We start from the raw sequence: 13,837 nt of genomic DNA, 5'->3' as shown, positions 1-13,837 counted from the left end.
GCAAGGATGTGGAGAAATTGGAATCATTGTACAATGTTGATGGGAATGTAAGATATTGTGGCCACTGTGCAAAACTGTTGGAGATTCCTCAAAAAATTAAAAATAGAACTACTGTATGACCCAGCAATCCTACTTCTGGATATTTTTCCGGAAGAATTGAAATCAGGATCTCAAAGCGGTATTAGCATTTTTGTGTTCATTGCAGCACCACTTACAATAGTCAAGATGTGAATACAAGCTAAATGTCCATCATTGGATGAATGGATAAAGAAAATGTGGTATATACATATAATGGAATGTTGTTCAGCCATTAAAAAGAAGGAAATCCTGCATCTATGACAACATAGATGAACCTTGAGGACATTATGCTGAGTGAAATAAGCCAGTCACAGAAGGACAAATAACTGCATGATTCCACTTAAGATATCTCAAATAGTGAAGCTCCTAGAACTGAGAGGAGGATGGTTGTTGCCTCAGGCTGGGATGACAGGAAAGTGGGATGTCGCTAATCAATGAGAATGAAGTCTCAATTGTGCAAAATCTAGAGATCTGCTGTACAACGTTATCCCTATTGTTAAAAATGTTGTATGCTTAAATTTTTGTTGAGAGAGTAGATCTCATTTAAGTGTTCTTAAGCACAGTAGAATAAAATTTTTAAACCTTGAGGAAGTTTTGCTTCACAAAAGACACCCTTATGAAAGGGAAAAGGGAAGCCACAGTGTGGGAGAAGATGTCTGTAATACATATTTCCAATAAAGGACTCATACTCAGAATATATACAGAATCCCTGTAAACCAGTAACAAAACGCGGGAAAGCCTAATAGGCAAAATATTTGAAAAGACGCTTCACAAAAGATGATATCAAAGGAGCTCAAAACATGAAAAATTGCTCAACATCATTAATCATCAGAAATAGACAAATTAAAATAAAAACGAGTGTCCCCTACACACCTATAAGAGTGGCTAAAATTAAAAGAACAGGCAACCTCAAGTGTTGGTTAGAATATCAAGCAACAAGGACTGTCACACACTGCAGGCACGAGCATATATTTTATTACTTTAATACTTTTATTACAGTTCAGCAGTTTAGCATCTTCTAAAGCTATCAGGTTTCAATTGTTTATAACTTTAATTTTCATTTTTAGAACTATCATGCTTACATTTTATATTTACTTTATATTATAACGGAACTTTTATTTCCTAGAATTTTGCAAAGGAGATTTTCCATAAATTTTGAGTCTAATTACCTAAATTTTTTTTTTCCTTTTCCATTTAATTTGAATCTGCTGGCTTTAATTCTTTTTTTATACTTTTAACTTTAAATCTTATTCTTTTCTTTTCAAATATCAATAATCTATATATAGGTAAGCTTTTGTATATTTAACATAAATTCACTAAATATTTTTTATATAAAAGGGTAGGAAAAATTGAGAAAAAGATTCTGAAATTCATATGCAAGGAAAGTAGGGATAACCAGGTAAACTTTAGAACTAACAATTAGTTAAAATATAGATCTTTTTATTTTCAAAACGCATCTCTCTGATTTTTAATGATTATCAAGTATTTATTAAAATATCTAAAATACCTCGGTAGGTATATGAATTAAAGATAAATTTCTCATAATCACAATACCCAAAGAAAAGTTCCATTAACAATATAGATGTATATATTCTTAAAAAATTTTTCTAAAGAATAAACATAAAATTACCTATTTGTACTTTTTTTTTTTACTTAGAGACTGTTATGGGAAACTTTTATATCCTAAAATCTAGGCCTACATCATCATTTTGTGACAAATAGTATTCAACTTAAAAATGAAAAATAGGGCTTCCCTGGTGACACAGTGGTTGAGAGTCCACCTGCCAATGCAGGGGACACGGGTTCATGCCCTGGTCCAGGAAGACCCCACATACCGCGGAGCGGCTAGGCCCGTGAGCCATGGCCACTGAGCCTGTGCATCCGGAGCCTGCGTGTCTGGAGCCTTTGCTCCGCAACGGGAGAGGCCACAACAGTGAGAGGCCCGTGTACCACAAAAAAAAAAGAAAAAAAAAAGAAAAATAACATTTAAAAAATCCATTATTATGAATATGTAAACTACTTCCAGTTTTTCTGTATTATGAACACCCTGTAATAAACATCCTTATATTATTATATAAATTATAATAGTCTAAATAATTAATAAATTATAAAGGCTATATAAATTATAGCCTCAGGATAAATCCCTAGAAGAGAGATTGATTAATGCATAAATATAATATTTACACTCTTGCTTTTTGATATCTACTGCCAAATTACCTGATTGTAATGATCACCACCAATCCATTTGTATCAAGTTGTAACCTTCATAAGTTAGTTATTTTTAGTCATTTGTACATTTGAGTGATGTGCTTTCTAGTTATAACATATCTTAAATTTTACTTTCTTTCACTATCGTATTGAATTTTCTGTATTTTCCACTGTGTCACTTAGTAATGAGCTGTTTCTTAAATGAGTATGGCATAGAAAGAAAAATATATAATATAAAAGTAAGGGCTAAGAGGCATTTTTGAGACTTCCTTTAGTATGAGGGATGCTTAGTATACGTTTACCTTCTCCCATCTCTCTCTCTCCACTGATTTTTTTGTTATGTAAGTTGGGAGTTTAGACCTAGCCTAATGTTAATAAATTCCTGTTTTTTAAACATTATTTTCTTGGTTCCAAAAATATTTTATCGTTTTCAGTTTTGTTCTGAGGTTTACAACAAACATTTTGACTCTATTTTATGCTTAACTGTGTTCATTATTCATAATTCTGATGGATTATTTTAGATTTTAATGACAATAAGATTCTTTTTAGTCCGGAGAGCTTGGGATACCCAAATCTTACCTTGACTCTCTTCTCTTGATTTATTCAGTAAATTGCACGTGCTTGTGAGTGGGTGAATCATTCTGTCTCTTATTGTAGCAGTACAAGTAATGAACATTCATTTAAAAATATTCAAAAGAATTTAAAAAATCATCATTAATCTTAGCACCTACGATGATCATTTTAAAATATTTCAATATATATAGATGTACAGACGCATGTGTGTGTATATGTTGGTGTTTTATCTTTTATTAAATGTGATTGTACTTAGAAACATCACAATTTTTCTTTTTTATTCTAAAGTCAGTTTATATACTTAGAATGGAAATTTAAAGGCACTTTGCTTTATTGACCTAAATAGTTACCAAAAATAGATAAACACTTAGGATATTTTAGGAAGCCACTCTAGTAGAAGACTAAGAATATTTGCAGTTGAAGGTAACAGATGATTGTTTTTTTCTGGAATCAATTTTTATTTTCTTCATCCTTTCTCTTCAGTTTTCCATGCCTTTTAAATAAATTCTTGTGTTAGAAATATGTGGGCTCCAAAATAAATAAATAAATAACACTGGTATTTTGTGTTGTGCTTTGTCTTGTTTTCCCTCACAGTAACAGTCTCTAACAATCTTGGCCTGAAGAGAGGATGGTACCAAATAAATCACCAGAAACTGGCCTAAACCAAGAAGGAAAAAAACATATTTCTCCCTCGCCTCTGTTGTCACTGCTGAGGGTTTAAATTATGAAATAATAAATCATCTGCACGTGAATCACCTGAATTATGTCTGGTGTTTTCTCTGTATTTTCAGTTCCAGCTTCCAACCTATCTACTCTAACTTGAATCCAGAAAAGACTCTGAATCAGTTAAAAGCAGCCAAAGACCCTCACCCCATAAAGCCCTGAGGGCCCGTCAGTTGTGCCTCATGACCCAGGGATAGAGAGCAACCCTTTTCCTTTCTGCTCTTTAGGTTGACCTGAATCTCCTCCCCACCCCCAGAAGCCTTACCTTCCTCCTTCCTTGAAGAGCTTCTAAACTTCAGCTAGCCTGTGACTTGTCCCAGTGGCATTTACTAAGCTAGGAGTTGAATCCAGTGTTTCCCTTGTTACTGCTTCTCCTCTTTGAAAGCTGTATACCCGCTTTAGTGTATTCAGATTCCTTTTGTTTTTATTTATTAATTTTTAGTGGAGTATGGTTGCTTTACAACGTTATGTTAGCCTCCACCGCACAACAAAATGAATCAGCCATACTCATAGAGATATCCCCTCCCTTTTGGACTTCCCTCCCATTTAGATTACCACAGTGCATTAGGTAGAATTCCCTGTGCTATACAGTATGATCCCATCAGTTGTCTATTTTATACATAGTATCAATGTATGTGTGTCAGTCCCAGTCTCCCAATTCCTCCCACCCCACCCCTTTCCCCCTCTATTCCTTATTATAAATTCATTATTGATTATTTGTGTCAACAGTTTTCAGATGGCTTAGATTCCTGCTAAGCAAGACCTACCTATGTCATGGATTTTTCTTTAGTATTTTTATAGTATGTACCAAAGAATATTTTAATTTTCATTGAATTTTCCTCTTTGATCCATGGATTAATTAGAAAAGTATATCAAATATTTGGGGATTTTAATATTTTTATAATATATTTGTCTTAAATTAACTTTCGTTAGAGAACATAATTTGAAATATTTCAGTCATGAGAAATTGGTTAAGAGTTATTTTATACCTAAGCATGTGGTATATATCATTAAATCTTTTATACATATTTAAAATGTGTATTTTGCAGAGGTTGGGTATACTGTTCTCTATATGAGGTAGGTCATGTGTTTTTTGTTTGTTTGTTTTGCGGTACGCGGGCCTCTCACTGTTGTGGCCTCTCCTGTTGCGGAGCACAGGCTCCGGACGCGCAGGCTCAGCGGCCATGGCTTACGGGCCCAGCCGCTCCGTGGCATGTGGGATCCCCCCGGACCAGGGCACGAACCCGTATCCCCTGCATCGGCAGGCGGACTCTCAACCACTGCGCCACCGGGGAAGCCCGAGGTAGGTCATGTATTTTCATCATATTTTTCAAATCCCTCACTGTATTTGTTGATTTTTCTAATTTTTTTCTGACAATAATTTGCTTTATGTGTATTGAAGTTATACTAAGATTTATAAAATATTATAATTTTTGTGACTTTTAATTTTTTGTGTCACCTTAACTGGGCTAAGGGATGTCCAGATAGCTGATTAAAACTTTATTTCTGAATGTTTCTGTGAGGGAGTCTCTGGAAGAGATTAGCATCTGAGTCAGAAGACTGAGTAAAGACCATTCTCAAGGATGCTGGTGGGCAGCATCTAATCCATTGAGCTCCTGAATAGAATAAAAGGACAGAGGAAGAGTGAATTTGCTCTGTGCTTGATTTGAGACTTCTATTTTCTCCTGCTTTCAGACATTGGCCCTCGTGCTTTTCAGACTGGGACTTATACTGTCACCACCCCCATTCCCATTCTAGACTTTCAGACTTGGGCGGAATTCATCATCAGCTTTCCTGGTTCTCCAGTTTGTAGATGGCAGATCATGGGATTTCTTGGCCTCCATAACCACATGAGCCAATTCCTATAATAAATCTCATCTCTCTCTCTCTCTCTCTCTCTCTCTCTCTCTCTCTCTCTCTCTCTCTCTCTCTCTCTCTCTCTATATATATATATATATATATATATATATATATATATATATATAATAATCTCCTGTTTGTTCTGTTTCTCTGGAAACCCTAACTGACTATACAGATTTGGGGACTTAAAGGATGAGTTTTCTGAATTGGTTTTGGGATTCCTGGAACTGGCTTTGTAATCTGATTCAGTTTAAAGATGCTATTGACTCAGGAACTTCCCTGGTGGTCCAGTGGTTAAGACTTTGCCTTCCAATGAAGGGGTGTGCATTCGATCCCTGGTCAGGGAGCTAAGATCCCACATGCCTTGTGGCCAAAAAACCAAAACATAAAACAGAAGCAATATTATAAGAAATTCAATAAAGACTGAAAAAAAAAAAGATGCTGTTTATAGAGATATGCAAAATATCTGCTTTGGATACTTCTAATCAACCACTTATAGGAAGAAAGGAGCCACGTGACTATATTTTTGAACATTTTTGGAAAACTAAGGAATATAATAACATTGGTTGATTTCTCCTAATGTTGCTGGACAACATAGGGAAAGAAAAAGATAAGTTCAGAGACCTGAATTCCCAGGTCAAGTGTTGTGTAAATGACATAAAGGCTTCCAGGTGTGCCCTGAAGAAAGGACTTATCTCCTATAGCCCCAGGGCTGAAATTGCTGAAAATTAAATGGAGAACCTCATCCTGGCTGATTTATAATGCAAGTTGACCTCCTAGCCTCACAGGGTGTCTGTTGTCAAAGTGAGGGCATTCATTGGGAAAGAATGAGACCCTATAAGGTGGGATGGGGATGTGTTGGAAGATGCTGTTGAAGCTAAGGACATTGAGCCCCTAAATCCTGATGAGTCCTCACTGTGGAAGAGGCCTCCCAGCCTCATTGATATTGGCCTCCCCATCCTCAGCAAAAGTATTCTCCCCAATCCCAGTGGAATTGACCTTCTCACCCACAGTGCTGTCTCCACCCACGGTGGTCTCAGCCTTTCCGCCTCAATTTGAGGGAATTAACCCTGAGGAAATGGTCTTGGACTCAAGACACTGCTGATTCTCCTCAGGACTGACCCCCACCATCCATCTTTGCTTCTAGACCTATAACTAGACTCAGTCTAAGCAGATTCCTGAAGGTGAGGTGAACTACACTCCAAAAGAACTAATTGAGTTCTCTGATTTATATAAGCAGACATCGAGAGAAGCTCTGTGGGAAGGGATATTAAGGGTGTGAGATAACAGTGGAAGGAACATAAACTTGCATCAAGCCAAATGTATTGACATGGGCTCACTAAGAAGAGATTCTGCATTTAATGCTGCAGCTTAGGGGTTAAAAGTGCTCTAACAGTTTGGTTCGTTGGCCAAAACATAGACCAAAAATAGCCATGATGAGCAAGTTGTAAATGTCCAACCTCCTCTGATTTAATTTAGAGAAAGAGATTCAGAGGTTTGTGTCACCATCGAGGACTTGAAAGATGTACAGGTGGTGGTTCCCACCACATACTCATTCAACTCTCCTATTTAGCCTGCAGAGAAGACAGATGGATTTTGGAGAATAAGCATGGATTACATTAAGCTTAACCAGGGGCTGACTCCAATTGCATCTGCCGTACCAGTTGTGGTTTCATTGCTTGAGCAAATTAACACATCCTCTGGTCCCTGTTATGCAGCAATTTCTGTCAGCAGGCAAAGTCAGCAATACACCTTCACTGTCCTACCTACCCGGGGTCTATCAACTCTCTAGCCCTATGTCATAATATAGATCTTGATCACCTTTCCCTTTCACAAGATATCATACTGGTCCATTACATTGATAACATGATGTTGATTGGACCTAGTGAGTGAGAAGTAGCAGCTACTCTAGACTTATCATTAAGACATTTGCTGTCAGAAGGTGGGAAATAAATCCGACTAAAATTTTGGGGCCATCTATCTCGATTTCTAGTGAAATTTCTAGGAGATCAGTGGTGTGGGGCCTGTTGAGATACTCGTTCTAAGGTGAAAGATAAATTTTTGATTCTGGACAGTCCTATAGCCAAGAAAGAGGTACAATGCCTAATGGGCTTCTTTGAATTTTGGAGACAGCATATTCCGCATTTGAGTGAGTTTCTCCAACCCATTTGCCAAGTGACCCATAAAGCTGCTAGTTTTATATGGGGCCCAGAGCAGGAGAAGGCTCTGCAACAGGTCCAGGCTACAATGCAAGCTGCTCTTCCACTCGGGCCACATAAGCCAGCAGATCCAATGGTACTTGAAGTGGGAAGTGGCAGGTGTGCTGTTTGGAGCCTCTGGCAGGCCCCATATGTGTATCACGGTGCAGGCCATTAGGATTATAGAGAAAGGCCCTGACATAATCTAAAGAGATCTATTTTCCTTTTCAAAAACAACTTTTGGTCAGCTACTGGTAGAGCCTTAGTAGAGACTGAACACTTGACCATAGGCCACCAAATTATACTGCAACCTCAGCTGTTGATCATAAACTAAGTGTTTTCTGACCACCAAGTCATAAAATTGGGCTGCACAGGAACATTCCATCATCAAATGGAAATGGTAACTGTGATCAGGCCCAAGCAGGCCCTGAAGGCACAGGTAAGTTACAAGAAGCAGTGGAATAAATAAATGCCTATAGTCCCAACTACCACTGCAGTGCCTTCTCTCAGCTTGCATTTATGGACTCATAAGGAGTTCCCTATAATCAGTTGACAGAGGAAGACAAGACTTGGGCCTAGTTTACAGATGATTCTGCCTGGTGTGCAGGCACCACTTGAAAGTGGAGAGCAGTAGCCCTACAGCCCCTCTCTCGGACATCCTTGAAGGATAGTGGCGAAAGGAAATCCTATTAAAAGGGCAGAACTTCAGGCAGTGTACCTGGTTGTGCAATTTGCTTGGAAGGAGAAATAGCCAGACATATGATTATATACCAGTTCTGGGCTGTAGCCAGTGGTTTGGCTGTATGATGAGGGACTTGGAAGGAACATAAATGGAAAACTGCTGACAAAATTATTTGGGGAAGAAGTATGTGGCTAGACCTCTCTGAATGGGCAAGAAACAAGAAGATGATTGTGTCCCATGTGAATGTTCACTAAGGGTGATCTCAACAGAGGACAATTTTAATAATCAGGTGGAAACGATGACCCATTTTGTGGATACTAGTCAGCCTATTTCCTAGCCATGCCTGTTATCACCAAATGGGCTAATGAATAAAGTGATCATGGTGGCAGAGGATGGGCTTAGCAACCTGGCAGCACCACTGCTGAGTGCCCAATCTTCCAGCAGCAGAGGCCAACACCGAGCTCAGGATACAGCACCATTCTCAGGATGATCAGCCACCTACCTGGTGGTGGGTTGATTACATTGGACCACTTCCATCAAGGAAGGGACAGTGTTTTTTCCTTATTGGAATAGACACTCTGGGTTCAGATTTACCTTCCCTGTATGTAATGCTTCTGCCAAAACTGCCATCCATTGATCGACAGAATGACTTACACACCGTCACAGTATTCTATGCAGCATTGCTTCTGATCAAGGAACTAACTTCACAGCAAAAGAATTCCAGCAGTGGCCCTGGGCTCATGGAATTCACTCTTTCCCCACCATCTTGAAGCTGCTGGCTTGATAGAATGGTGGAATGGCCTTTTGAACACTCTATTACAGTGCTGGCTAGGTGGCAGTGTTTTTCAGGGCCGGGGCAAGGTTCTCCAGAAGACTGTCCAATATATGATGCTGTTTCTCCAATAACCAGGATTCATGGGTCCAGGAATTGAAGGGTGGAAAGAGGAGTGGCACCGCTCACTATTACCCCAAGTGATCCACTAGCAAAATGTTTGCTTCCTGTTTCCCGACTTTAAGTTCTGTTGGCCTAGAGGTCTTAGTCCCAGAGGGAAGAATGCTTTTGCCAGGAAACACAACAGTAATATCTTTAATTGGAATTAAGATTGCTACATGGCTACTTCGGTTCCTCATACCTCATGATCAATAGGAAAACAAGGGAGGTAAGGTATTGGCTGTGGTTAATGATCTTGACTACCAAAGGGAACTGGACTACTACTCAACAATGGAGGTAAGGAAGAGTATGTATGAAATACAGGAAATCCCATGGAATGTCTCCTAGTATTACCGTGCTCTGTAATTAAGGTCAATGAAGAACTACAACTCCATCCAGAAAGGATTCCTAATGGTGCAGACCTTTCAGAAATGAAGGTTGGGTCAGCAAAGCAGCTCAGGTGCTTGATGAAGTCAAAGGGAACGCAGAGTGGAGAGTAGAAGAAGGTAGTTATAAATACCAGCTACAACCATGTGACTAGTTACAGAAATGCAGACTGTATTTTCGCAAGTATATTCTCCTCATTTTGTTATGAATACATTTGTCTGTATATAAACATATATTAAGCAAATATCTTTGCTTTCTTTCCTCTCTTATTCCTTTATCATGTATCGACTTTATATAAGTATTTAAATATTTTAAATTTTACATCATAGTATTTAAGTTATAAAATATCAGGAGGAGAGTAAACATCACTCAGGGGTTTTATCTCCTCTTCTGGAAAGAAATTAGGGCATTTTTGGTTGTATGCAGGATAGTTATATCACTTTAGGCAGAGTTATGACCTTTATTTGGAGATTAAGTATGGCTTAAGGAGATGCATATGGGTGCCAAGTTGACATGGGGGAGACTTGTCATGGTTAATTTCATGTGTCAACTTAGGGATGTTCAAATGTCTGATAAAACATTATTTCTTGGTGTGTCTGTGTGTCTTGGGAAGAGATTAGTATTTGAATCATTAGACTGAGTGAAGGAGAGACTACCCTTACCAATTCGAGTGGGCATCATTCAATCTTTTGAGGGCTTGAGCAGAACAAAAATGTAGAGGAAGGTCAATTTGCTTTCTGCTTGAGCTGAGACATCCACCTTCTATCCTGGGACACCCACGGGCACTCCTGGTCCTCAGGGTTTTGGACTCAGATTGGGACTTACATCATTGGCCCCCCATTTCTCAGGCCTTCAGACTCACACTGAATTACGCTACCAGTCCTTTCCCGGCTCTCCAGCTTGCAGATGGCAGATCTTGGGACTTCTTTGCCTCCAGAACCATGTGAGCCAATTCCTATAATAAATTTCCTCATCCCTCCCACCCCCCCTATCTATCTATATAACTCCTATTGCTTCTGTTTCTCTGGAGAACCCTGACTCACACATTTATATTATTGTAGCTTCTTCTTAGATTTACCTTTTGCACTATGATATGTTCTTCTTTATATCTACTAATGCTTTTTGTGTTAAAAGTCTACCAAGCTTTCTTTTGTTTAAAGTTCCATGGTATATATATCTGTCTTTTACTTTGAACCTTTATATAACTGAAATTGTCTTTTATAAGCAGTGTATAATTGACATTTTTTTCCAAATTTAAAAAATTTTTATTGTTGTCTTTTGATTGGTTATGGACCATGAGAGTATAACACAGCCACACACCGTTGCAACTTAAATAACAGTGGCCTTTAATCATGGTATTGCATGTATTATATTATAAACTTTCCTTACCTCATGCCTACTCATTAACAGAGTTAATGCCTACTGATTAACAGAATTAATATGAGGTAACTTTAAAAATAAGAAATATGTAATATAAAAACTCATAAACATGCATTCCTTGCAAATAAGTTATTTGTGGTATTATGTTATATATGAAAACTTCTATCTTTTCTTGACAGATGAAAGACAAAATGCACAGGTTTTGAATCCCAGGTAATCAGGCAAGGCATGTACGTTTTCTTTTCCATTTTTCCTGTCCATCAAAGATAATTACTCTGGTAGAATAAATAAAGGAGGGAGAGTCACCTGTATGATCAATTAAGTTAAAAATGATGATTAATTCAACAAATGGCATGAGGGTACACTTATTTTGAAGTAGAGTTCTATCATGTATCAATAATTTATTTGTAACCAACATTTTGAATACACAAATGCTAAAGAACTAAGCATTGTTAGAAAAAAAGAGAAAAGATAGCACTCCAAGACATATTTTAGGTGACAGATTTACCATGTCTATGATATAGCTTACAATATTGAAAAATATGCCTCAATTTGATTTTTATTATATGCAGCTATATTACTATCTTCATTTAATATACATTTATATTATTTCTATCTAATACGTTGAATTTTCTGTTTGTTTCTTCCTCTCATCCTAAAATAGTTGATACTTACTGTGATACCATGAATTCTTTGTTTTCCAGGCTAGTCTTTGGTCTCACTGTCACCTTCCTGTTGCCTATATATTTAAAAATAAAAATAATCATTTAAAATTGTATTTTCCTCAAAGATGGTTCTACAAACCTCTGTACCATTTATCAGTATTGAAATAGTTTTGAATCCCTATCTGAGATCTGGGAGCAGTCACTACTTAAGAATATCTTACCACCAAGAGCACCTCTTAACTGGTAAGAAAGACTAATATGAGAAAAAAGCAAAGTAATATAAGTTTACCTGGAAATGAACTCAGATCATATTTATATTCATAACATTATTAGCTAAATAGTTTTACACTTTTTTTTACCATTCATATTCTGCCCAGTTTTTCCACAATAAAGTCATCTAATATAAGAAAATTCCTTTAATATGTTTAAATATTATCTGAATTATGTGAAAATTTTATGTGTTACATATTACTTCAGCAATTTTACATAAACTTTTCAAAATATTTCTATGAAATGTATTCTCTTTTAATTAGTATTATCTTATCAACTTTAAATACTTCAATAAACTTCTTTAAATATTTGAATAAAATTCATTTCATTTTAATTAAGATGAAGGGCATAGATGTAAAACTCAAAGGCAGAAATTATTTTATAGCAATTTCCATGAAAGGAAATAAACCAATTTTAATATTTGTTTTATTCTTGAAGCATATTTTCAGATATTTATAAAGTTATTTAATTAAAAATTTTTTTCTGTAGGTTAGCCATGGCTATATCTAGATTTTTCAGTTTTACTATTATATATTAATTTCTAATCTTTTCCAACTCTGGCTGCCTCTCAATTTATTTAAGTGCCTTAAAGCTTAACTACTCTCCTAAATTTCCATGCTATGTTTTAATAAAATAGTGTATGCAAAACTCTTTGAAATATATAAATATTAAAAAGTAAAGTAATAATATTTAATACATATTTAATAATTAAGATCAAATAGTAAAAGGAGGTAGATAAACACTAATTAGAAATTATTTCTACTTAAATTTACCCTTAACACACTCCAAGTTGTTTTAAGGTTAAAGAAATTTATTATTCATTATATTGATCATTAATATATTACATATTAAATTTCCATATAAAGATAAATATATAATCGGAATTATTACTAGTTATACCACCATAATGTTATTTATTGATAAGTTACTATGTAGGCCAACTAATTACAAAAGTAATGAATCTTAAATATAAAATTAATATACTCATCGCTTGTATAGTCCTCAGTTCTCCATTTTTTTCTTTGCAAATAAACTTTTACCAGTGTAACAATCAGTACACAGAGAATAATGAAAAAAGGAATGAGTAAGAAAAATGGCCATCTCGTAGGTTTGGAATAGTAAACATTCTCAATATAGCGCCTGTCTAGGAGAGAAAACACCAGTGATTTGAAAGCAACTACCAGGAATATAGCAAAACCATTTCTGCATTTTAATATGACTATTAGAATAAAATGTTTAAACATTTAATAATTTTATAATTAACATATTTTATATAAAGTGGATAAGTTGACATCCTAAGTGCTCAAAGTTAGACTCTTCTCTTACATAATAGTCCTATATTCCTTGCTTGTTTATTAAGAACCTTCTATTCCATGTAATCTCTTTTCAGATCTATCTCATAATACAGACAAAAAGAATTATAGTGTGATCCCAGGAAGAACTGAATTTTCCCTCAATACTCAATTTTTTTTGTAAGAAATATTGCATATGTAATAGCATTTCAATGAAGTCCAAATTCTTTTCTTTTATTGCATTGGTATTTATTTTCATGTTTCATCTAAGAAATTAATTGCTTATCTCAAGGTCATGTAGACATTTCCCGTGTTTCTTTCAAGAATAGTTTTAGCTTCTACATTTAGATTTATCGTCTATCCCACATGAATTGTGAAGTAAGTTGTAATTTTGAGATTCATTTGGCCTTATGTGGATATCCAGTTGTTAGAATACAATGTTTTGAACTGACTTTCCTTTCCCGTTGAACTATCTTTGTACTTTTCTTGATTACTGTAACTATATACTAAATCTATATTATTCTAAATTTAATATAAGGCAAATAGACTAAGTTGTCCTACTTTGTTGTACTTTTTCAGAGCTCTTTCGC

General features: G+C 36.0%; 2 protein-coding genes across 2 annotated transcripts in view; one reads left to right on the top strand and one right to left on the bottom strand.

The window, feature by feature from the left end:
- The window catches only part of LOC307068606 (disintegrin and metalloproteinase domain-containing protein 5-like), a gene marked incomplete at both ends in the record, with an annotated part of 136,110 nt that extends 126,641 nt beyond the window's left edge, over positions 1–9,469 (top strand). The window contains 2 exons of the mRNA XM_079726556.1: positions 3,651–3,703; positions 9,354–9,469. Coding sequence (XP_079582682.1) covers positions 3,651–3,703; positions 9,354–9,469 — 169 coding nt within the window. The remainder of the gene's footprint in view (positions 1–3,650; positions 3,704–9,353) is intronic.
- Positions 9,470–12,896: 3,427 nt separating this feature from the next.
- The window catches only part of LOC307068793 (disintegrin and metalloproteinase domain-containing protein 2-like), a gene marked incomplete at both ends in the record, with an annotated part of 77,243 nt that continues 76,302 nt past the window's right edge, over positions 12,897–13,837 (bottom strand). Inside the window, one exon of the mRNA XM_079726822.1 lies at positions 12,897–13,099. Within this exon, the coding sequence (XP_079582948.1) occupies positions 12,897–13,099 (203 nt within the window). The remainder of the gene's footprint in view (positions 13,100–13,837) is intronic.

The sequence above is a fragment of the Hyperoodon ampullatus genome, assembly GCF_949752795.1.
Source record: "Hyperoodon ampullatus genome assembly, chromosome: 20".
NCBI classification, from domain to species: Eukaryota; Metazoa; Chordata; class Mammalia; order Artiodactyla; family Ziphiidae; genus Hyperoodon; species Hyperoodon ampullatus.
This window is presented reverse-complemented; position numbering and strand designations above follow the sequence as displayed.